Source organism: Chlamydomonas reinhardtii, chromosome 13, assembly GCF_000002595.2.
Source record: "Chlamydomonas reinhardtii strain CC-503 cw92 mt+ chromosome 13, whole genome shotgun sequence".
In the NCBI taxonomy this organism is placed as follows: Eukaryota; Viridiplantae; Chlorophyta; class Chlorophyceae; order Chlamydomonadales; family Chlamydomonadaceae; genus Chlamydomonas; species Chlamydomonas reinhardtii.
In genome coordinates, this window is record NC_057016.1 from 3139722 (window position 1) to 3162642 (window position 22921).

The following is a 22921-nucleotide window of genomic DNA, read 5'->3' on the forward strand; positions in this document are numbered from 1 at the left end:
TCGTTCTCGTGAGGGACTCCCGCGCACATCGATACCAGACACACTGCCTCGTTTACAGCAACGAAGCTCAGTCAGTCGATCAAGCGGTCAAACGAAGCTAATTGGCACGGACCCGTGCGACCAGACCTCCCCGACAGTAGCAGTAGCAGTAGCGGGGCACCTCCGGTAACGTGTGGCCCATTTACCCGTCGCGCCGGGTGTGCACGTACTTCCGCGCCCCCCACCACGCCTCCCACCATCGCCAACAGTCACACACACAGCGGCTTCGGCGCCAAGCCTTGCTTCCATGGACTCCTTCCACCAAAGGAACGGCCACGCCCAACCCATGCTCGGGCCGCGTTGCGCACACAACCGAGGAAGGCCCTTCTCCCACCCCTTCACTCGGTTGCCCAAATCATCCAACTCATGCCCCCCCACACACACAATAAGTCGCGCATGCTGCCCCAACCTGCCGCAGACCATCCCGCCCCTGCACAGCCCCAGAAGACTTGCGTGCCGGCGCACGGCACGCCGCCAAAAAACCCAATCTTCAACTCCGCACACACATGCGGCCACCTCGCCAGTGCCCAACACCTGCCTTGCAGCCTCTTCTCCTGCCCCACCTGCTGGCACACAGACAGGCCATAAAGCGTATGTGGTCCCTGCCATGCATCCCCGAGTCATGTTCTGTTTCCATTGTGTGCGAAGGTGGTGTGCCGAAGGTCTATGCGATCAGTAAGTCCCCACACTCGCGCTAAAACTGTACCGTACACATAAACAGAGAAAGGACAACCCCGCAACTGCCTTCACACACAGGCGCCCCACGCACGCGCCGCCGCCTCATGGATACTGTAAGCCTATGAAACTGCCCTCGGGACATCCGGTAGCTTTTGCAGTCTTACAAATGGTATCGAGACCGAACCAGCACGACCTATTGTTACCACGGGTGCGACCACGGGATATGTTACCACGGGGCAGGTCACTGGATCGATCCTGACGCTTGACGCAGGAACGTGCATTAGCGGGTTCCCGAAAACGAAAGAGTTGAAGCGGGCCGTCCACCCGAACTAGGCCCTGAGGGCCGCACGCCCGCGGAGAACCCGACGTCGTGTTGGCCCCGAGGACGGGTCCCAATCAAGTGGGGGAGGGTGTAAGCCTATGAAACTGCCCTCGGGACATCCGGTAGCTTTTGCAGTCTTACAAATAGCCTATGAAACTGCCCTCGGGACATCCGGTAGCTTTTGCAGTCTTACAGATACCGCCCCCCGCCCCACGGATACGGCACTGGGAAGCATGACGTCCGGGATTGCGCCTCAACCCAATTACAACATTGCCACACACCGCCGCCATATTGGTGACAAGCGACGACAACAACTACAGTCATGACACGCCGCCGCCCCACAACGACAAACCGCAAACCGCAATCTCAACTTCTTCACATTCCATGCAAAGGAAAATTGTTGCTCGCCCTGCTGCCGATGCGGGCTGTCCCCTGATGCGGGCAGCCTGCCCCTGACAAGCTTAGCTCGGCGCGTTCTGTTAGCTCGGCGCATACCGCACGGGCCATGCACACGCGTCTCAGTGTGCGCCGCCGGCCGGCTGCTGCTGCTGCGGCGGCGCGCCGGAGGCTCCAGTCCGCCCCGCGAAGAACATGGCCCTGTCAGGCCCAGGAGGGAGGGGCAAAGAGTGGAGATTGAGACGACGTCGGAGCAACAGGAGGTGCGGCAGTCCGTGGAACACGCACGCAACATGGACGTATGTTGGACACATTCACATAAGAAACGCACACACGTATACACACGCACACAAGTGTACGCGCTTCGTTTTGTCTCCCCTGAACACGCGCACAAAGAACAGCAAGCAGACTGCTTCTCACCACTCCGCGTCCACCGACGATGTCCCGCTGCCGCCCGTCAGACCCGCAGCAGCCGCCGGCGGCGCAGCGCCGCCGCCGCTCGTCACTGACGGCGCCGCTGAGAAGGGGTTGTTGCTGGGCGCCGCCGACACGCCCGCCGACCCAGCTGGCGGCGCCGCCACTGACCCGTACGTCGGTACGGCTCCCGCGAATGGGTTGTTGGGGTTGGCGGGCGCCGCCGCCGGCTGCCCGTAAGGCGGCGGCGCCCCCGGGTACGGCTGCGCCGCCGCCGCCGGCGGCGGCTGGCCGTAGGGTGCGGGCGGTTGGGCGCCGTACGGGGCTGGCGCCGCCGGTTGCCCGTACGGAGGGTATGCGGCGGGTGCGGCGGCGGGGTAGGGCTGGTAGGCGGCCGCGGGGGCGGCGGCGGCGGGCGGCGAGCCGACTGCCATCGCAGGTGTGATGTTGGAGGCGGCGAAGGGGTCTGTGCGGCGCGGCACGATTTTGGGGGTGTTGGAAAGGGTGTGCCGGAGTGCGGCAGATGCCGGAGTGCGGCCGGTGCCGGAGTGCGGCAGCTGACGACAGGGTGCAGCGCGCACTTGCAGCAGGTTGGCATGGGAGGGGAGCGCCGCAGCGCGCAGGTAACTGTACATGCCGCCGCTGCTAAAATCGGCTTGCTGCGGTGACACAATCAGGAGTCACTGGCTTCCAACACCACCCGCCAAACCCCATTCCCTCTGTTTCTGCTCTGCTTCTGCCGCCGCCTGTCACCAGCCCACAACCCCATCCGCCTCAACATCCGCTCTCGCGCTCACCGTGCGGCGCCGCGGCTGCCGCGCCCGCCGCCAGGGCTGCGAAGGGGTCTGCACGGGACACGGGCGGCGGCGGCGGAGACGCGTCAGGCAGTTGCGACTTGCGAGCCGTGGGGCTGCGGGGCGCCGTCAGCGGGAAGCAGCCGCAGCGAACTTACATCGCTGGCATTGCAACCTCAGCCCTCACGCGTGCTGACGCGGTGACCCTCCACCCCCATGGCCCCAACACTAGCACCCGCACCCGCACCGCACGCGCACCCGCACCCGCACCCCCATCCACACATGCGCCCGACCGACCCAGGGCCCGGCACACGGCGCAGTGCCAGAACCTGCCCTCGCGGCGCCAACCCGGCCCAACCAACCCAACCAACCCAACCGCCACCGCCCCTTGAACTCAACAGAGACAGCCGCCAGCCGCCAACCGCCAACCGCTCACCCTGGGGCGCCCCTGCGCCGCCGGTCGCCAGCACGGGCGGCGGCGCCGGCATTGCGAAGTCGTCGAGTGAGATCAGGTCAACCGCCGCCGCCGCCGCCGCCGCCGGGTTTGCGCCGCCGCCGCTGGCGCCGCCGCCCGCCACCGCCTGCTGCTCCAGCTCGCGCTGGTTGGTGGAGACGTCCTGTGTGTGTGTGTGGGGGGGGGGGGCATTGACGGGTTGGTGGGTGGGCCGGCGGGTTGCTAGGCTGAATAATGGGGTGATTGTGTATGTGTTGCAAAAAAGAGGTGCATGGATTGGGGTTTGTGCACACACGGCACCCACCACGCCATGCTGGGTCCAGATCTCCCCCCGCTGTTGCCGGCCCACCTGTCGCCGGCCGCCACCGGCCCCACCCACGCGCTGCTCCCCCTGCCCCTGCAACTGCGCGCATCCCACGCCTCTGGCCCCTCCAAGCCCCGCACTCCCCCTCCAACCCCACCTCTGTCGCGCAGCGCACTCCGGGTTTTATCAGTCCTCGCACCCCCCTCCGCCCCCCCCCCCCCAGGTGTCTGTAACCTTCCTGCCGCCCCGTCCCCTCCCCCTTCACCCTCCCCTCCTCCTTCCCCCTTCCCTCTCCGCCTTCCCCCTTCCCTCTGCCGTCTCCCCCCTCCCACACCTGCGCCAGCGCCAGGGCTCCGTCCAGCATGTCGCCCGCCTCCAGTGCGCGCATCAGCGCCGCCTCCACGTCCGGACCGCCCTGGCCACTGCTCATCAGGGCCTGCGGGGAGGGGGGGGCAGCGGCGAGGTGAGGAGGGGTGAGGAGACGAGGGGAAGGGTGAGGTGGGGGCTGGGGAGATGCCGCAGTTTGAGTCTTGTGCTGAAACCTCAACAACCGGTCCTGTGCTACACGCACCTTCTGCGCCCCTTCCTGCCCTTGTCGCCGGCGCAATTCCTCCCCTTCCCCCGTCTCCCTTCCCCCCTTGCCTCTTCCCCCCAGGACGGCCGCTCATTAGGTACCGGCTTCGTCTGCAGTCTTCAGTGCATCCCTACCGCTTTTTCAAACATCCTTGCCCGCCCCCTCCCCCCCCCCCCAACCCCCCCGCACCTGCAGCTGCTCCAGGTAGGCGTCGAACAGGCCGCGCAGCTCGCGCACCTCCGTCACCAGCTCCCGAGTCAGCTCGTTCTCGAACTCGTCCTTGGCGCCGCCGGCAGCAGCGGCAGGGCCGGAGGCGCCTGCAGAGCGCAACACACAGCACATTCCGGTGCATACCCACGTGTCATTCGAGTATCCCCCTCGACTATCCATCCATACCCGCTCCTCCTGTCCGACGAAGAATCCACAGCCCTGTCCGCAGCGCCCCAACATTACCCCCCCTGCTCCGCTAGGCCGTGCCCCCTGCCCCTCTTAATCCCGTCTTCACCACTCATGCACGGAACCCATGCCCCCTGCCCCCTGCCGCCTTCCCAATGTTTCAACCTTGCAACCCCCCTCCCTCTCCCCCTCCCCCTTGGTTTCGGGCTGGAATCTACAATGCCCCTGCCCCCCTCTCTCCCCCAAGCGCCCCGCATGTACCTGCGGCCTGGTCCCTCGTCCCCTCCCCCGTCCCCTGCCCCTGCCCCTGCCCCGTCCCCTGCCCCTGCCCCTCCCCCTGCCCGTCTTGCCCCTCTCGCTCCCCCCTGCCCCTCTTCCCGCCCGTACCTGTGGCCTGGTCCCCCTCCCCCTCTTCCCTCCCCCTCTTCCCCTGCCCCTCTTCCCGCCTGCACCTGCGGCCTGGTCTCCAGTGATGAGCATCTCGCTGAGCAGCTCGGTGTTGGCGTTGGCCTGCTCCACCAGCATCTGCACCTCAGCCACCAGGCTGGCAGCCTCGGCGTTGACTGCGGGAGGGGGGGGTTCCATGCATGTTAAATAAGACGAGAGGGCGTAGCCAGGAGCAATGGGGGGCAGGGAGGCGGAGGGAGGGAGGGGGGCGGGAGGGGGGCGGGGGGCGGGAGGGGAGCGGGAGGGGAGCGGGGGGCGGGAGGGGAGCGGGAGGGGAGCGGGAGGGGAGCGGGAGGGGGGCGGGAGGGGGGCGGAAGTGAAGGAGGGGGAAGGGGAGCAGAAGCTGGGGATGCGGGGCGGGAGGCGTGGCGACGGGGAGGGGGAGAGGGGGAAGAGGAGGAGCGGGCACATGGCAATGCCGGGTAGCTGCATAGGTGGTGGCAAAGATGGTGAGTGAGGGGCGGGGCCGTACGGAGCTTGGGGTCAGGGGCCGCACACGACTACACACACGGGCTGGGCTACATGCCCCGGCTTGCAACTATCGCCTCTGCCTGTGACCCTCCAGTTTGGCTTGGTTTGGTTTAGGTTGGGCTGGTACTTACAACCCCCTCCCGACACACACACCCTTCCCCTTCCTCATGGGCTGGCGGAAACAAGCCCACGCCACACCCCAGCCCCGAGCCGCCCCTGGCCTCCCCCGCCCCCACCTGAGTCCCCAGCCTCCCCCCCACCCCCCGCACACCCCCAGCATAGTTTGGGCTGGTATCTACAACATCCCTCCCGAACACCCCCACCCACCCACCCACCCACCCACACCCACACCCACCCACCCACCCACCCACCCACCCACCCACACCCACACCCACCCACCCACCCACCAGGTGCGCCGCCCGCCGAGGCGTGCAGGTTCATGGCGTTGCGGCTGTGCGTGCGCGCGTCCTCAACCACCGAGCGGTTGGCGGCGCGCACGGCTCCGGCGCCAGCGCGGCCGAAGGAGCGCAGCAGCTCCTTGGCGGCCTGGCGCGTGATGCGGCCTGAGGCGGGTGAGGCGGAGGCGGGAGGCGGAGGTGGGAGGCGGAGGTGGGAGGCGGAGGTGGGAGGCGGAGGTGGGGTGGGGGGAGGGGCGGGTCGGGTTGGGTTGGGTCGGGTTGGGTTGGGTCGGGTTGGGTTGGGTTGGGTTGGGTTGGGTCGGGTTGGGGTGGGATGGGAGGAGCGAAGGGGTGGGGTGGGAGGAGCGAAGGGGTGGGATGGGGTGGGTTGGAAAGGGGTGGGTGAGGGGTGAGGGGTGGGGAGAGGGTTGGGGTGCTGTGAGAGATGGGCACACGGCGCAAGGCAGACCAATACAGGGGCGGCAGGGAGAAGATGCGGAGCTGGGGTCGCGGGAGGCCACCTTCTGCTCCGTCCGCGCGCATCCGCAACTCCTGTGGCACACCGTGTAAGCCCCCCTTTGTAAAACCCAATCCGGAGCCCGCCCGCCCCCCTCCCCCTTCCCCTCCCCCTCCTACCCGCATCGCTGTCGGCCTTGGCTGGCCGCGCCATGGCCCGCGCCACCTCCTGGAGCACGTCCTCCGTGTGCAGCCCGATGCCGGCCGAGCAGTCCCGCAGCACACGACCCACCAGCTGAACAGCCAGCCACTGCAGGGGCGCGGGCGGGCGGGCGGGAGGGGAGGGGAGGGGAGGGGATGCGACTTGCTGGGTCGGGCACGGAGTGGCGGGTTGAGGCAGGGGCAGGGGCTGGGGCAGGGGCAAGCCGAGGTTGGCGTGGGCGGGTGCGGGCAGAGGAGGCTGGGCGAGGGTCTGGGTTCAGAGGCCCAGGCGGTGCGTGCGTATGTGCGGCCGGGCCCGTGGCGCCGTGGCCCCGCGTCCTCATCACCCATGTGATGGGTCGGCGCGGCCGCTCAATCGGGGGTGTGGGGGCGTATGAAATGGAGGGAGAGCTGCCATGCGCGGCACCCGCGGGCACCCGCGGGCGCACGCGGGCATACGCGGGCACACGCGGGCTGCAGGCAGGCGTGCAGCCGCAGCTGTTTGCGCCGCCGCACCTGCTTGTGCGGGTTGTCGGTGCGCAGTCGCTTCTTCAGCAGCGAGACAATCTCCTGTGCGAGGAGCGGGGGGCCAGAGGGGGAGGGGATGGTGGAGAACACTCGGTGGCGGCCGTGGGGGAGGTCCGGAGGTGGGCGTTGTGAACTCTTGGTCGGGAGCGGAGAGCAGGCAGGCACGTGCACCCGTGCGGGTCCGGGATTGGGGTTTCAAGGACGTTGTGGCGTGCTAGGGCTGCTTAGAGCAAGGTCCCCGTCCCATCCCGTCACACACCGTCCCGCCTCGCTTTGTTGCAGGGGCAAGCCCAGGGATTGCAGCGCTCACGGCGGAGCCAGGAGGAGAGGTGCGCACCGCGCAACCAACCGCAGCGCGGGCTTTTTTCTTCGTTTCAAAGTCGCCCAGCGACCAGAGAGGACCCCCAAGATATACATGTGACGCCTGGAGTGGCCGGGGACGGTGAAACGCACCTTGCTGTCCTTCCCGTTTGCGATGTCTTGGTTGATGGTGTCGACGACCTGCAATCGAGACCCGCGCGCAACGCATGTTGCCGCAGCAGAGCCCATGTTATAACCGATGCGCTTATGGTGCACAACGAAGAGAGGCAGGGGCATAAGCTGCTGGAGGGCGTCAACGGAGCGACTCGCGGAGAAGGCATGTCATCGGTGAGTGGCCTTTCTTCCTGCAGGTCCGCATAACCCTGGTTCTACCGCAAGCCGGTTGCGTGGTGGAACATGACTGCTACCGCCGCAGCGTCTTCTCGCATGCTCTAACAACACACGCGCAAAGCGCGCAGGAGTCCAACCCCCACAGATGACCCATCCGCCCGGCTCGCCTGGGAGTTGAGCTCCTCGTTAGGCCCGACGAGCTCCTTCGCAGTTGCCTTACGCAGCTGATCCTGCAAGCTCTCTCCGAGCAGGTTGTCCGCATATTTAGGCCCGGTGAGTTTCTCAAGGACACCCTGCTTGATGTCTCTCAGTCCTTCCTTAATCTTAGCTGCCATGGTGACTTGGTAAGAGTCGGAAAGTAATTAAAGGTGCCGAGAAAATGGGTGTTGCCTCCAACTTTGTGTATTGTTCTAGGTGTTTTGGCTGTGTAGCCAAACGATTACACGAATACTGCAACTATGAAGGGGACACAGTCATAGGCGTAGGGGAACCGTGGGAGAGGCCAGGGGCATGAACCCCAGTCACAGAGGGGATTGCCAGCCGTGCCGCTCCGCTCCATGGCAGCCCGCTCCATCTACTGGGAGGCCCAGCACAGGGCCTTTCATAAATAGCTGCAATACTCCGCCTTGTTTATTCCAACCTGACATAACTTGTGCTTCAGCTTTTGGCTGCGATACAACTACCGTCGGGCAAGCCCTTTGGCTCAGCAGCTCCTTTTCGCCAGTCACTTGGTTGCTGCAAAGCACATTTATATCAAACTTTCTGCCTCATCCTAATTTACGGCCGCCCTCTTGCCGCCAAGCCGCCGAGCGCCTTTGGAGGCTGCTGCTCACACCCTGCCTCTGTGCTTGGCTTACCTAACCGACACATCCAATGGCGACAAGAACTCAGTTTGAGAACTCGAATGACGTTGGCGTCTTCGCCAAGCTGACGAACGCTTACTGCATTTGCGCTCTGGGCGGCGCGGAGAACTTCTATAGCGTCTTTGAGGCTGAGCTGAGCGACCATATTCCCGTCATTAAGACGTCGGTCGCCGGCACTCGCCTGGTTGGACGCCTCACGGTCGGCAACCGGAACGGCCTGCTGCTACCAAACACCACATCCGACCAGGAGCTGCAGCACATACGCAACTGCCTGCCGGATGAGGTGGTGGTGCAGCGCATCGACGAGCGGCTGTCGGCGCTGGGCAACTGCATCGTGTGCAACGACTACGTCGCGCTCATCCACCCCGATATCGACCGCGAGACGGAGGAGATCGTGGCGGATGTGCTGGGCGTGGAGGTGTTCCGCCAGACTGTCGCCGGCAACGTGCTGGTCGGCAGCTACGCGGCACTGACCAACCAGGGTGGCCTGGTGCACCCCAAGACGTCCATCGAGGACCTGGATGAGCTGTCCTCGCTGCTGCAGATCCCGCTCGTGGCCGGAACCATCAACCGCGGCTCCGACGTCATCGGCGCCGGGCTAGTAGCGAACGACTGGGCGGCGTTCTGCGGGTTAGACACGACATCCACCGAGCTGAGCGTGATCGAGTCGGTGTTCAAGCTGCGCGACGCGCAGCCCATGAACATCGTCAACGACCTGCGCGCCAGCCTGATCGACACGATGGCGTAAAGCCGGCAGCGGACAGCGGTGTGGGATACGGTGTGGGGAGGCCGTGGTGGGAGGCGGGTGGTGTGGACGATGGGGGCGGTGGTCGGAGCGTGCGGTAGATGAGGGGTTGAGCGCCGCAGTAGCAGCCTGGCGGCAGCGGAGCCGGCGGAGGCGGAGGCGAGGGCCGCGGCATGGTGGCAGTGGCCTGGTGGCACCGGCACCCGCAGCCGACGTGCGGGCGCGGTACTGCAGGCAGCGGCTGTACATGCAGCTGGAGCTGCGGCGGCGGCGGCGGAGGCGGCGGTTGCAGCGGGGAGCGGCTGTAGCAGCAGCGGCTGCTGGGGCCACAGCCGGAGCGGCGGTAGGAGCGGCGTGTTGAGGTTCTGGCGTGCGTTCCTGGGCCGCAGGCGGGCAGGTGGAGCGGGTGATGAGCGAACACGCTGGGGAAGAGCGTGTGCAGAAGGTTGGGCCCTGGGCGTGTGTGTGCCTGTTGCTAGCAGGGAGCGTTTTTGCAGGGATTGGCTGCAGCCACGCTTCATGACTGCGGGGCAGGCCGGGGCCCGGACTGGGCACGGCATGGTCGCATGCCGGCGGACGGGGGTGTTTGCTTGAGCGGCTGCCACACTGCAAGCGTGCAAGCCGCCGGCTTGGGCTGAGGTGTCACCTTGAGTGGGTGGGTGTTTGCGTGTGTTCGTGTCTGTGCAGCACGCGACTGGTAGTGTTTGTGCGCGGGTGCGCTGCGTTCGTTTTGCGAGCGCGCCTTGCGCCGCCGCCAGCCGCTGATGAGGCATGACCGGGAGGATTGGTTAGCATGACACATCGTGCACACAAACACGCCTCCTTATGACTTGGAAGCAGGTGCGGCAGTTGCAATCGGTAGGTGGGTAGCATGCTTCACAGCACGAAGAGCTTTATTGCTGTCGTTTGTTTTTGGGCCATCTGCCCCTTTTCGTTTGTGGGATGGTTAGTGCGGCAAGTGCAATGTATCTACATGGCGAGTTGGGCGCTATTATGTCTCCGGTCGAAGGGAGCAGGAAGCAAGAGAGTCACTGGTTGTCATAAAACGTACGCCCTTCAGGCACGCTATGCTGTAGTTAGTTGGTAAGGCTGGGGCTGCTCAGAGCGCTGGCAGCGGTGCAGCACACGGGCGGTTGTGTGAGGGCTAGCTGACTAGGGGAGGTAGGACTGGCAGACGATGAGCTCACGAGCATATGCGTGGGCTGCATGCTGGCGCGTGCTGGCCGTTGGCGCGTGGATGCCGTTGATGACTGGTGGTCTGTAAAGCGAAGGACGATTGAAAGATTGGAGCAACTCCGTTTTGGGAATTTGGGAGGTCATGCCGGTATGGGCACTGTTGGCTGGGGCGGAATAGCCAGTCGGGGAGCACACGACCACCTCGACCAGTCGCACAGTCATCAGGCAGCTGCACAGCCAGCAAGTGTGGGGGCCGGAGGGGCAACGCAGCGGGTTACTGACCGGCTGGACCGCGAACCGTGTTGAGGGGCCGGCAGGGGCCTGGGGAACCGGACAGCAACATTCCACAAGGGGACGGTACCCATCGTCACATCCCTTGCTCTATGAGGGGCACAGCCCATTCTCCAGTGTACAAAGCTGACACCCCTTGTTGGGGGCGCCTGTAGGCCTTCGCGAGCTTGGGTGTGCGCCCGTGGGTGTGTGATGGGACAGGGTTCAGGCAGGTTGGCGAGGTCCCATAGGGTGCAGCTGACGCCCAAAACCCAAGCAGACAGCAAACAGTTTGCAGCGGCAGAGCAGGAGTGCATGGCTGGTCGAACGCCGGAGCGCCCGTGGGACCAGGTCCATCCGGGACATGTATTCCTGTCGCCAGGGCTTGGGCACAGTATGTATGGTTGTGGTGTTGTCGCGTGACGTTCCCCTGGCCAGCTTTGACGTTCATGTTGCAAACTGAAATCAGGTTGATACCTGACAGAAGGTGCCTGCGCAGCGACTGCTCGTCTCTCGCCTTCCGTGGGTTTTCATGTTTCTGCTGAGGGGGTAAAGAAGGCCCCACTGCTTGTATGTGTACAAGAACTCGAGGCATTGCAACACCCACCATTAGCGCTTCGTGCTACAGACACATCCCCATGTTACTTCCAGAGGGCTGGCCGCAAATCTCCAATAAAGATAGGTTGCCGCTGTCAAGGGCCCTGCTGCCTGACTTGTCACCGGCAACCTCTCGTGCTGCATTAGGCATGGGGCAGACCTGAGTGGTGGGCTGTCCCCCAGAGAACCCCCTGAAGGACCCCGCTTCCCTCTCAGAGCACCCTCACAGCAAAACACTGTCAAATCAAGCTTTTACACTATGCCAAACTGGGGGCAGTCCTTGCATAACTAAATGCCGTGCGTGGCCGAAGGAATTCGACCAACCTGTTGCCACTAGAGGTTGCCTCAAACCCGTGGTATTCGCATGACTTGAAGCACATTGAGTGCTCACCGCTCGCGTTACAATCTCCGCACTCCCACAAAGCAGGGGAGAACAGTTGCCAGAAGCCATGGCGCATGTCGCTTTCACGCACTTGCAGGGTTGCTGCAGGTTGCAGTTGACGCGTTGACAGTGAGCGCCCCTGCAAGTCTCTCAGGCTCTCAGCCGTGAAAAGCTCCCTCCACTTGCACCCATACCAGGAGTTCGTGAACGCGCGGGATCCACTCAACACCAGCCAGGCGGAGCAAAAGTAGGCGGAGGAAGAAACTCGCATCAAGCTCAGGCGCCAGCCTCCAGGCGCACACGTGAGGCGCATAGGAGCTTCGCTTGACCGCTCACACGCTCATTGCCGCCTTCATGTTTGCGCAACGAGGTCACTCCACGTCCCACCAACACGCCTGAGCTAGGGCGAGTTGCCGATCCAAAAACACTCCACACGCGTCTGAAGTGGTGAAGCAATGAGCAAGGTGCGCACAGCACCTACACAGTCCTGTATCCACACGCTCTTTCACGAACGTCAGACAGCCGCCAGCTGCATTGCAATTGCAGCCCACATGATACACGCGTGACAGTTGTTGCACATCGAGGTCCATGGGCCCCGCCAGACGCAGAATGCAGGTTGCATATGTCATTTGATTCCCCCCAACCTCCATCACATTTCCAAACATACCCATGGTACGGTCACACCAGATGCGTGCCAAATTTGCATGCGGCGAAGGGCCAAAGCACCACTCGTCCAAACGGGCCGGTAAGGGCCATCCCAGAAACCTTACACATAGAGAGGCATTTTCCCGCGCCGGCCCCGGCCCTGAGCCTCATGTCACCAACACCACAGCCACTCAGTCGCACAGGTCAATCCCCTCCTTCAGGCCCCACTTCTTAATGCTAGCCTTGGCGCGTTAACTGTCCCGTCGGACTGCCAGACCGCCATTTTGATGTCGATCCACTGCCCGCACGCCCCGTGCATGGCGCGACCCGAGATTAGACACGTGAGCGTCCTGTACATGCACCCACACGGGCTTCCTCGTCCTTGTATGCTTCACTGACGCCGATACAGTTTTGGCTTCGGGAACTTACTCTTACGACGTGGTTCTTTCATGTGTACCAAGGATGTGATGGCTAGCAGTCTTTTACGTAGAACAAAAGACTGCGAGCCATCACGTCCTTGGTACACATGAAAGAACACGTCACACAAACAGCTTGACAGCGGCGCAGCTCAAAAGCCACACCACAGCATTAAACCTCTACATAACTCAGTACGCACAATTGATAATTAATGCCCCACTCGGCGGTGCACTCCCCGCGCATCTCAACCTAGCAAAGCCAACCATCAACATGGCTGCTGTGGGTGCTGTGGTTGAGGCAACAGCTGCCTGCCTGCTGCGCCACCTGTGGCGCCACCGACGCAGGCGGCACACAAGGGTGCCCAGCATCACCATGGCCTCGAACAGTCACCGAGCCACAAACAAACCATTCACTCGGAGGTGGCGTCGTTGTCCTCCTGCATACATGGAGCCACACATACACACATGCACGCTCACATACAGCCGCCATGTCACGAGGCAGGAGCACACACCCCGGCACCCCTGCATATGCTGCACTGCTTGATGCTGCTTGACTGACTGCAGCATCGCGATCGCAATCGCGCTTGGACCATTTACCCCCAGTCAGGAACAAACACAGAGCTGTTTGCGGCCCATGGTGCGCCGCTATCCAAAATGTGTAAAACGTGTGCCTACGTACAATTGGCTCAAGGTTTGCTCACCTTCTCCTCCTTGATGTGGCAGGGCACACCCATGCTCCTCGCAATGCAGGACAGGCTTGCCACCGTGGGCCTGTTGTGCACGTCCCGGTGCAGGATCAGCCCCGACGCCGTGTTGAACCAATGAACGTCGTTGCTGGCGTCCTCCATGATGGCCTCCAGGTTCGCGGCCATGCTCTCCACTGTCAAGCAGCCAGGCAACGATGGGGGTGGGGAGGGGTGGGTTGGGGTGTGAGTACCAGCCCAAGCTGAACCAAGCAAACTATACTGGCGCAGTAACGGTAACGGTAGAGGCCACGCATGCAAAGTCAGGAATACTGATTGGGAGGGGCATCGGCCCGTGGAAAGGCAGGGCATGTGGTGCCGTTGTCTAATAGGCTTGGAGGCGCGTAAGAAGCACAGCCGCACACAGACATTCAAACATAACCCGGCTTACCTGGGCGAGCAGGAAAGTAGCCCCGACGCCAGGCAGGAAATGCCGGGCAGGCGGAGAGCGGCATGCATCAGAGGGGCAAAGGAGCAAAGGGCAGGGCACAATAAAGGAAGCGGACGAGGCACGTCGGCGGGAGGAGAAGAGGGACAGAGACAACACAACACGCAAGCCCAGGCGGCGAAAGCGGCCGAGTGGGTGTAAGGCAGGTCGAAGGGCAAGGGGCTGAGTGCATGGGGGTGGTCAGCGGGGAGTGGATGGGTTTAAGCAGTGCGCGCGCCGCGTGCGGCTCTCCACAGGCATGGCCAGCCTGGGCGCCCCACACGCACAGGGGGCACCCAGATGCAGGGACGGGCAGGCCGGACATACGGTGGCGCGGAGGCACAGGCAACTCATGAGGGCGGCGGCGTGTGGGGATAACACCATGGCAAGGGGCTACGGCGGCCCCAGCAGCAGGCGGCGCGGCGGGCGGTGGGGGTGAGAAGCTGTGCTGCGTGTGTTGCATGGATAGCATGTGGCAGCCACAGGCGGGCAGAGGTGTGTTAGCTTGAGACCGAGAAGCACGCCAAGGCGCCCACAGAGCCCCACACCACACGGTTAGACGCAACCGCGGCCTGTGGATCGCTGTCATGCGCGTGGCTGGCAGCGCAATACAAGTGGCCTCCGCCAACGCACGCACCCTTCTGCTCATCCGTCATGCTGGCGGACGCCCAGCTGGGCACGTCGCGCAGCAGGCACAGCACCAGGTCCGGGCGCATGCGCAGCCCGTCCTTGAACACGCCCTGGCGCTTCTTCGCCGAGCCGCCGGCCTGCTCCTTCCTCCACTGGTTGGCCACGTACTCTGCGGCAGTGCCCAACGAAAGCACCGTGTCAACAGGAAAGCCCACCCTTGGACCCACGCCACCAGACCCGCTGCCGCGGTCGACCCACCCAGGAAGGAGCGGGCGTTGAAGACGCCTGCAGCGGAGAGCGCGACCAGGAGCTGTTGTTTGGTGGTGTACAGCTGCTCGGTCATTGTCGCGTTGTCCTTGGCCATGGCCGTCAGCTCGTCGGCTTTGGCCGTGATCCGAGATAAGAAACCCAAGGACTGAAAGGAGCGATGTAGGTACCATGGGTCATTGTGTCAAGCGCGTGCAATAATGCGGTTGTGCATGTGAGCAGCCCCAATGCACAACAGTTCGAGACAGTTGGGGATGGCAGGGGTGCCGGGCACGGGTGCCGGGGTGCCGGGCCCATCTGGGATTTATGAACCGGTACCGGCCGCGGCTACGACCTCCAACGCAACTCACCTGCGCGTTCAGCTTCCATAAAAGCTTGAACAGGGGCATGCGGTGTTCGGGCGGAATCGCAGCAAGAATCTTAACGATCTCCTCCGCCTCGCCGTCGGGGTCGGCAGCAGCAGCAGCAGCAGCCACATCTGAGCGTGCCGACCCTCCGAGCCCTATTAAAGGCGGTGAACCAGCAGCGGACCGTGTTCAAAAACATGTTTGCAGCAAGCCGAGACAAGAAGAGAAGCGTAGAGCAAACGCAAGATTGCTCGTCCGCTGCGCAGCCCTGCCTTGCCCGGAGTGCATCGTACTCACTGAGTACAGCAGCCGATTGATGCTGCATGGCCTTGGCCGCTGAAAGCACGGCAGCGGCCTTGGTGGGGCGCGCGCAAGCGACGACGGGCCGCTGTGAGGCAGCGTTACCGCGGCTGAGGATGGAGCGCAGCATGTTCAGTGTGGGGATAGTGCACGACAGAGGTAGCGAGGTTTGTCCGGAAGAATGGTTCGCCGATACGTTGTGAACGCCGCGTTCTGTCAGAATGTTATCATAAAGCGCAGCAGTGACTTCAGTTGGGATAATCTGGCCAAGGCAAACTGAATTGAAAGCATAATATATTGAAAGGGTCGTACACACTTTTGGTCAGGTCGCTCGTAGCGCACGCATGTCTGCGGTCAAGTCTTTTCTCCGCCCAGTCCGGTCCCCCACACGGCGTAGGGGTCTCAACTCGCTTGGGTTTTCAGCGCGATGGCTCGCCCTTTGTAGGGATTCAAATAGACTCCAGCGTGGAACTGACTTAAGCTGTACAGGGATTTGCGAAGTCACGGGCCCCTTGGGGGTCTGTGCACTGGTCAAGTGGTCAACCCCGGGTCTTTGCACCCATTTGACGATTCCCGTCCAGCTTCGCACGCGTCGCCCGGTCTCCCCCGGGCACCCCCAGCTCTCCCGCCAAATGCGCTGTAATTTATGACAAAGGAGCTCCTACATGGGTTTGAAATTGGGGCAAACGGTGTACTGGCGAGGGAGGAAGCCCGAATCGTGCACCGGCGATGGGGGCTGGCCCCATGTGTCTCTCTGAGTTTACACGCAGCTCACGCGCAGCTTCTGACACGGCGCGCGCACGACTGCGCACTCCCACTCGCGCGCCACGCCAACCGCCACAGCTCCACCGCACTCGGACGCAGCCTCCCACACGCTGCTTGCGCGCTCAACTACCCGCTCCCACTCGCCGTCAAGTGCCAACGGCCTGCGTGCGTCACCCCAGCCAGGTAGCTTCCGAGCCGGGCCGCCGTACAACTACCTGCTGCTCACACTCGCGCAGCTGCCGACTGCCACGTCAACTCCTGTACGGCTGAGGCGGGTTCGGGTGCCGTACACGAGTTAGTTGGGGGTTAGTCAGAGCTGTCCTAGAACCGCCCTCATACTATTTTTTCTCCTCATGTGTTATCGGGCTCAGTGGGTGAGGGCTCAGTGAGGCTCAGTGGTGGGCTCAGTGGGGCTCAGTGGGTGATGGCTGGGTGACGGCTGGGTGACGACTCAGTCGTGGGCTCAGTGGGACTCACGCACTCTACCCTCCCGACGGTGCAGGGACGTGACGTCAACTCCGCAACCAACATCCGGCACGCGCTGGTGGAGATGCTGCTGGGGCACAAGCGACCTGCATCGCTGCAGACTGGCGGCGGCGGCGGCGGCAGCGGTGGCGGCGGCGGCGGCGGCGGCGGCAGCAGCGGGGGCGCGTGCGCGCATCTTGGTAGCGGAGGGGGCGGGAAAGGCCATGTGGAGGAGGAGAGCGCTGCGCCGCCCAAGAAGCGGCGCAAGCGCGCAGGCTGAGGAGCCGGCTGGCGGTGTCTAGGTAGCGGTCCGCGGTGGGGCTGGCAGGGCATGCGTAGCGGCATGACAAGTAGTGCGGCTGTTGACAACTGTGCTGCGTCTGGCTGCGGTTGGCTCTGCTGTGGCATCGCGACTGCTAGATAGGCACCTGGTTTGGCTATGTGCCTGTGGAAACCGACCCCGGCTATGTCCGGGCGATGAGGTTGTTCGCCCTCAGACTGTGGAGGGGCTCAGCCCCTTTTCCCGTGACCGGGGAACACTTGTCTCATCATGTGTTTAGCACGTATCATCACCCGCACCCACACACGTGCCGCACCACCCATTTATGGCCGTGTGCGCAAACCCTCGTCACCAAGCCGAGCCCAACTCAGCGGCACACCAGAGGCAGCAGCCCGCAGCAGCAAGCCCCTCCAACGCCCAGTACCAACACGCGCAGCCCTCGGCAGCCGCCCCCCCACCACCGTGCATTCCCCGCTCCAGGCTGAGGCCGAGGCTGAGGCAGTGCCCGTCTACAACACCTACCTGCCTCGCCACCACCCGGACCTCCCACCTACAGCACACAGCCTAAACCCTGTCCCATCACACACCTACAGCCCATTTCCACATCCCACGCCAACCACATTAGGTACCTCCCCACTGCAACAGCCGGCTGCATCCAAAGGCGCCGGGCGCCCGCCGCCTCATCCTGCATCTTGCGGTCGCATCTGAAGCCTGCTCCTCTCACCCCCACACCAAGAAGCCTGCTCCTGCAGCCTCTGTGTGTGTCCCCTTCAAGCCGCCGTCGGCTCCGCCGGCTCATTGTGCCCTGACATGCCCGCGCGTGTACACGGCAGCAGCGCTGGGCCGCGCCTGGCGTCCTGTGGTCCTAGAAACCCCGCTGCTCCCCTCCCTCTCAACCGCCTCCTCCCTTCCCTTCCACCCCCCTACCTATGGTGATGTACAACGAATCGAACATGCAGCTGCAGTTCTCCTTGCAGCGCGACTGTTTCCTTACGGGATTGCTTCAACGTTAACCCCCTACAGCAGCCGTATGTAGAGCTCGGGGAATTGGCCCCGGTGCTCCGAGGTGCCGTTGGGGCTCTCCCAGGGGTGGAAGTGCACGGTGACGCCGGCTGTGATGACTGTGTCCAGGCACTCCTCGCAGCAGAAGGACTCGGCGCCCTTGATCAGCGCCGACAGCATGTAGAACTTGCCCGGCTGCAGGATGGCGCGTGTGTGTGCGTGTGTGTTAAAGAGCACAAGGAAAACAATGCGCAAAGACAGTGTATGCGTGTGTGTGTGTGTGTGTGTGTGTGTGTGTGTGTGTGTGTGTGTGTGTGTGTGTGTGTGTGTGTGTGTGTGTGTGTGTGTGTGTGTGTGTTTGAATAGCACAAGGGGAAAGGGGCCGGCACTGTGCGTGCAGAATCTGCGGGTCGGGAGTGTACGAGTGCGCGAGTGTGCGACGCACGAGTGTGGGAGTGCGTGACGGGCCGCCGGAGCTGCTGAGTGCTGTGGGAACACCCACCCAGACAGGCGGCACCAGCCCATGCTGTGCTGCCTCCTCCCTCTCCTTCTCCCCATCTCCCTCTCCCCCTCCGCCTCCCTCTCCCTCTCCCTCCGTCTCTCCCTCCCCCTCTCCCTCACCTGCAGCGGCACGGGGTCTGTGAGCATGAGTCGGAGCACGGCGCCGTCGGCCTTGGTGAACGACTGCGCGCAGCTGGACAGGGTGGCCAGCTCGCGACTGCAGGGGCAGCGGCAGGCGGGGTTACGTTCATGATTGTCTCAGTGAAGGCGTTGCCAGGCACAGGAGCATAGCAGGCGCGTTGCTACCAATGTCCGTGAAGTCCAGCGGGGTGAGGGGGTTGCGAGGTCGAGGCCATGGGGCAGGGTGCGGGTCGATGGGGGTCGGTGGGGGCAGGTGGGGGGTCGTGTGCCGGGGCCCAACGAAGAAGTTCCCCGGGGGCAGGTGGGGGCATCAGGAGAGGGGGTGGGCGTCCATACAGGGAGCGGGCGCGGGAAGGACGCATGCAGGCGGGAAGACCACAGCGCCCGACCGCCACCGAGCGCAACGGCCCGCGTCCTTAGCGCCGCCCAGGCCACCGCCCCCTGGCTCCCTGCCCCCACCACCCACCACCCAGCCGCCGTCGCCACTCGTAAACATAGCCATGCACATGCATACAACCCCCCCGGCATAAAAGATGTAACCCCCCCACACACACACCCCGACTTCGCCTGCAATCTTAAGTGCATCCTACCCCGCTTTTCCAACCATGTTTGCACCCGCCCCCTCCCCATAACCCCGCATCCCCGCCCGCCCCTAACCCCGCCCCCTTAACCCCCGCCTCCCCCCCCGCCACGCGCCTGAAGTCCTCCGCGTCCACCTCGTACAGCTCCAGCTCCGCGGTGAGCCCCCCCTCCGTGCCGCACAGCCCCACGCCCAGCAGCGCCACAGGCTTGTCCACACTGAACACCACCTCATCCTGGCCGTCCTCGTACCTAGGGGGGTTACATTCATGATTAGTTCAGGGGGCACGGGTGGGGGAGCGGAGGGGAAAGGGGGGAGGCGGGAGCCGCCCATGGGGGGGGGTTACATTCATGATCATTTAAGAAGTGAAGGCGTAGCCAGGGGAAGGGAGTCAGTGAACCACAAGTGTGTGTGTGGGGTTACGTTCATGATACAATAAGAAGCGATGTTGGGGGGCGTTATAGATATCAGACCAAACTAAAACGAACCCAACGCAAAAAGGCGTGTGGAGCGTGTGTGCGTGCGTATGCTAGCCAAGCACGAAGATTGAGGGTGTGCAAGTGTCCCTGTGTCGGACTCCGCCCCGCCCCGCCCCGCCCCGCCCCCCCCCCCCCCCCAGTTCCGCCCCGCCCCGCCCCCTCCCCCCCAGTTCCGCCCCCCCCCCGGGCCTGGCTCACATCCACGAGTCCTCTACGTTCAGGGCTGCCGCCCGCGCCACGCGCGTCAGGCCGTGCGGGTAGCGGTCGATGGCCGCCATTAGGCCTGCAGCGGCGGGTCCGGTGGGGGCAGGCGCAGGCGGGGGGTGGCAGGTCAGCACGTGTCAGTCTTAATGGACGGCCGACCATCCCCTCTCCTGGTCCTTGTTCTGAGTCTTTGGCCTCATGGAATAGTGCACACGACGCCCACTACTCCACCCATCCCCACACACGCACTCACCCACACACATTGACTCGCACATACACACTCATCGATACACACATACACGCACGCACGCACGCACGCACGCACATACCATACACGCACGTGCCCCCACCTGTGAGGCCGTAGTAGTTGGCCTCCGCCCGGAGCTCCAGCAGGTACTTGACGTCAGCGGCGCTCAGCCCCGTGCCGTTGGATCCAAAACCCGACAGCGGCAGATGCCCCCCCGCGCCGCCGTACCCGCCCGCCCCCAGCCCCCCGGCTGCGCCGCTCCCACCATAGCTTCCGGGCACCGCCGCGGCCGCGGCCGCGGCGGCGGCGGGTTGCAAGAGGTGGTGGTGGTGGTGATGGTGTGCGGCGTCGGGCAGGCCGGGCCCGGGGAAGTTGAAATGCCCGTCGCGAAGGCTGTGGGTGTGGTTGGGAAGGCAAGGGGAAAGGTGGTTGGCAAGGCATGGTAGTTCGTTTCAGAACTCAGGGGGAAGGGCAGTGTGTGGTGTGGGTGGATGGTGCTGTTGTACAGGCTGCGCGCGTATGTGGCGTTACATGACGTTGCGAAAAGAGAGTGCAGGGGCGGAGGGCGGGCGTACGACAATCCCGCCTGACCACACACACGCCTCAGCTCTATCTAGCCAGCTAGCTAACCAGCTAGCTCGCTAGCTAAGAACAGCTTCCTGGCGCGCTCTGGCTCTCACTCGCGCCCCCTCGCGCCCCCTCGCGCTCACTAGTTGAGTATGTCATGGAAGTGGCGGCCGTCGCGGTCGATGAAGTAGCAGCCCGCCTCGTCCTTGCTCAGCTTGTGCCGCCCGCTGCGGGACGCACGTGGGCAGGTAAGCCGCCGTGTGAGCACCGTAAGAGCACAGCGCAGCAGGGGAGCAGCAGCGGCGGGAGACGCCTCGCGGGGCATGCGCGGGGCACGCGCGGCGTGGCCAGAGGGCGGAGTCGCTCTTGCTGAATGATGACCGGTACTGATAATTCCGACTCCCCTGGCCCGGGCCCCATGTACCACACCCCACACCCCACCTCCCCAGTCCCACCACTCCACCCCACCCCACCCCACCTGAACATGGCGTTGAAGAGGCAGGGGCTGGGCGCGTTGCGCAGTGTGGACAGGCTGGTGGTGAAGCGCAGGCCGCCCACGTTGAGCGTCACCTGGGGTGGGGGAGGAGGGGCGCGTGCAACAGCGAAACGGCGGTGTGCGTGTGTGTATGTGCGTGTATGTGTGTATAGGTGGGTGTAGGTGCAGGGGCGCACGTGCGTGCGTGCATATGGGTGTACATATAACAGGTTGTGATTATATGGTGAACAGGTGCAGGTTGTTGCACTGAGAGGAGCGCAGGGCCAAGTGCGGCCCATCAGGTGACACGGCTCCAACGCTGACTGCCCAAACCCATCGCACACACGCGGCACACACACGACACACACGGCAACAGGCCATGCCCGCGCTACGTGCCACACCGCGCCAACGCTCCTGCCCACTAGGTGCCCATGCACACACCGCCTGTAGTACCCCGTGCACAGCCTGAGCCTGCACGTGCCGTCGCCTGCTGTCCACCACCCCTCCGCTCTCTCGGCAGCCCCCGCTGCCCCCTCCCCTTCCCCGCTGCTGCCACCCCCACCTGCGTATCCACCCACCCAACTCTCGCCCCGCCCCCCCCCCCACACGCACGTTTACATACACACACGCCACACCCACACACCCCAAACCCCAAACACACGCACCTGCTCCGCGTCATTGAGTATGGTGTGCATCCGCTGCCGCTCCAGCTCCCACGCGTGCCGCTGCAGCAGGCAGCAGGCGGCGGAAACGCACAGGCGCAATCATACGACGTACTTGCTTGGGCGTACGCCCGAAAACTCCTCGAGGCTCTAGTGCTACGAGCTCACCACGAAGGCGCACCGTGCACCTGTCGCTTCCCCGGACTCTGCCGTTTCCCCCCGCGTCTTGCCGGTCTAGGGTTCGGAGCCACGCAGGCGCTCCACGCTCCCAGTCCCTTCGTCTGAAGCGTCCCCCGCCTCGCCACCCCTAGCCGACCGCGCGACTCCCACCTCCTCGTCCAGCTGTCGCCGCGCTTCCTCCAGCTGCTGACGCTCTGCCTCCGATGCAGCCACCAGCTCGCTTATAAGCGTCTGAAAGTTGAGCGAGCCTGACTTGAAACGCCCCAAAGCGGCATCCATCTTCTCCGGCTTGGCGGTCCCAAGCTCATGAGCCCCAGCGCTGATATGCTCTCGCCCAGAGGAAGAGGGTTCTGCAGCCCCAGCGTTTGCAGCATCCTGCAGCGCAGCGCGCGAGGTCCATTGAATTGTTTCAGTCGCGGGCATTACTGCACCTGCTATTCATACTGACAATTTTTCTTGTCTCGCGAATAATCACCTTGACAGAGCGGTTTGGGCTTAGCAGCGTCGCGGGAGCGTCCGGCGAGCTCATTATGTTGCAAGCGCTGACAGAACCGGACTTTAGTAAACTTTCTATAGCATTCTTGAGACGTGAGTAGGGCCAGCGCAGCGTAGCTTTTGGGTTTTGGCCCCGGACCCACGAATCCCTGGTCTAGCAAAGCATAGAGCTAAAAGCGCTGCAGGAGCTATGTCGCAAACGCGGTTAGTTATGGAGGCCACGCGCCAAACGCCTGACTTATGGGGAGTATGGAACCATGCTGACGATGCAGCAGGGGTGCCCTTCTCGCCGCACGCCGCGACCCTGCGCGAATGCTGCCTGACGTCCCCCAGGCCCCAGCCCTGTTGCCTGAACGCTGATGACGCGGTGCACATATGCGGCAGCTCCTACGCAGTCCATTCGCCCCGGGGTGAGTGTACTGTAATTTGACAGCTGCTTGTGACCGTGTGTTGCACTGTTGCTACTGCCCTGTCTGCCCAGCGCATGCGCCGCACCCCTGCCGACTCGTCCACCCTGCCACATCATCCCAACCAACTCCCGGTCTCC

The 22921-nt window shown here is 63.9% G+C and overlaps 5 protein-coding genes across 5 annotated transcripts; 1 reads left to right on the forward strand and 4 right to left on the reverse strand.

The window, feature by feature from the left end:
* Positions 1 to 40: 40 nt before the first annotated feature.
* Positions 41 to 7984, reverse strand: CHLRE_13g585100v5 (uncharacterized protein). The gene is made up of 12 exons (XM_043069651.1): positions 7691 to 7984; positions 7326 to 7373; positions 6861 to 6914; positions 6324 to 6453; positions 5697 to 5852; positions 4824 to 4934; positions 4165 to 4292; positions 3736 to 3837; positions 3080 to 3260; positions 2647 to 2694; positions 1856 to 2315; positions 41 to 1636 (listed from the first exon to the last, which is right to left on the reverse strand). The coding sequence occupies exons 1-12, from the start codon at positions 7856 to 7858 to the stop codon at positions 1558 to 1560; spliced, it is 1665 nt and encodes a 554-aa protein (XP_042917626.1). The 5' UTR covers positions 7859 to 7984; the 3' UTR covers positions 41 to 1557.
* Positions 7985 to 8151: 167 nt separating this feature from the next.
* Positions 8152 to 10416, forward strand: CHLRE_13g585150v5 (uncharacterized protein). The gene has a single exon (XM_001693554.2). The coding sequence runs from the start codon at positions 8397 to 8399 to the stop codon at positions 9132 to 9134; it is 738 nt and encodes a 245-aa protein (XP_001693606.1). The 5' UTR covers positions 8152 to 8396; the 3' UTR covers positions 9135 to 10416.
* A 998-nt stretch (positions 10417 to 11414) lies between these two features.
* Positions 11415 to 13972, reverse strand: CHLRE_13g585175v5 (uncharacterized protein). Its single transcript, XM_043069652.1, has 3 exons — positions 13752 to 13972; positions 13319 to 13497; positions 11415 to 13054 (listed from the first exon to the last, which is right to left on the reverse strand). Exons 1-3 carry the CDS (start codon positions 13813 to 13815, stop codon positions 13028 to 13030), a joined length of 270 nt encoding a protein of 89 aa, XP_042917627.1. The 5' UTR covers positions 13816 to 13972; the 3' UTR covers positions 11415 to 13027.
* A 254-nt stretch (positions 13973 to 14226) lies between these two features.
* Positions 14227 to 15982, reverse strand: CHLRE_13g585200v5 (uncharacterized protein). The gene is made up of 4 exons (XM_001693797.3): positions 15329 to 15982; positions 15035 to 15186; positions 14676 to 14832; positions 14227 to 14586 (listed from the first exon to the last, which is right to left on the reverse strand). Exons 1-4 carry the CDS (start codon positions 15459 to 15461, stop codon positions 14288 to 14290), a joined length of 741 nt encoding a protein of 246 aa, XP_001693849.2. The 5' UTR covers positions 15462 to 15982; the 3' UTR covers positions 14227 to 14287.
* Positions 15983 to 17026: 1044 nt separating this feature from the next.
* CHLRE_13g585250v5 (uncharacterized protein) lies at positions 17027 to 22601 on the reverse strand. Its single transcript, XM_043069653.1, has 10 exons — positions 22355 to 22601; positions 22030 to 22254; positions 21703 to 21762; positions 21041 to 21132; positions 20706 to 20789; positions 20099 to 20388; positions 19743 to 19827; positions 19182 to 19316; positions 18465 to 18561; positions 17027 to 18038 (listed from the first exon to the last, which is right to left on the reverse strand). The coding sequence occupies exons 1-10, from the start codon at positions 22406 to 22408 to the stop codon at positions 17859 to 17861; spliced, it is 1302 nt and encodes a 433-aa protein (XP_042917628.1). The 5' UTR covers positions 22409 to 22601; the 3' UTR covers positions 17027 to 17858.
* Between the last annotated feature and the right edge of the window lie 320 nt (positions 22602 to 22921).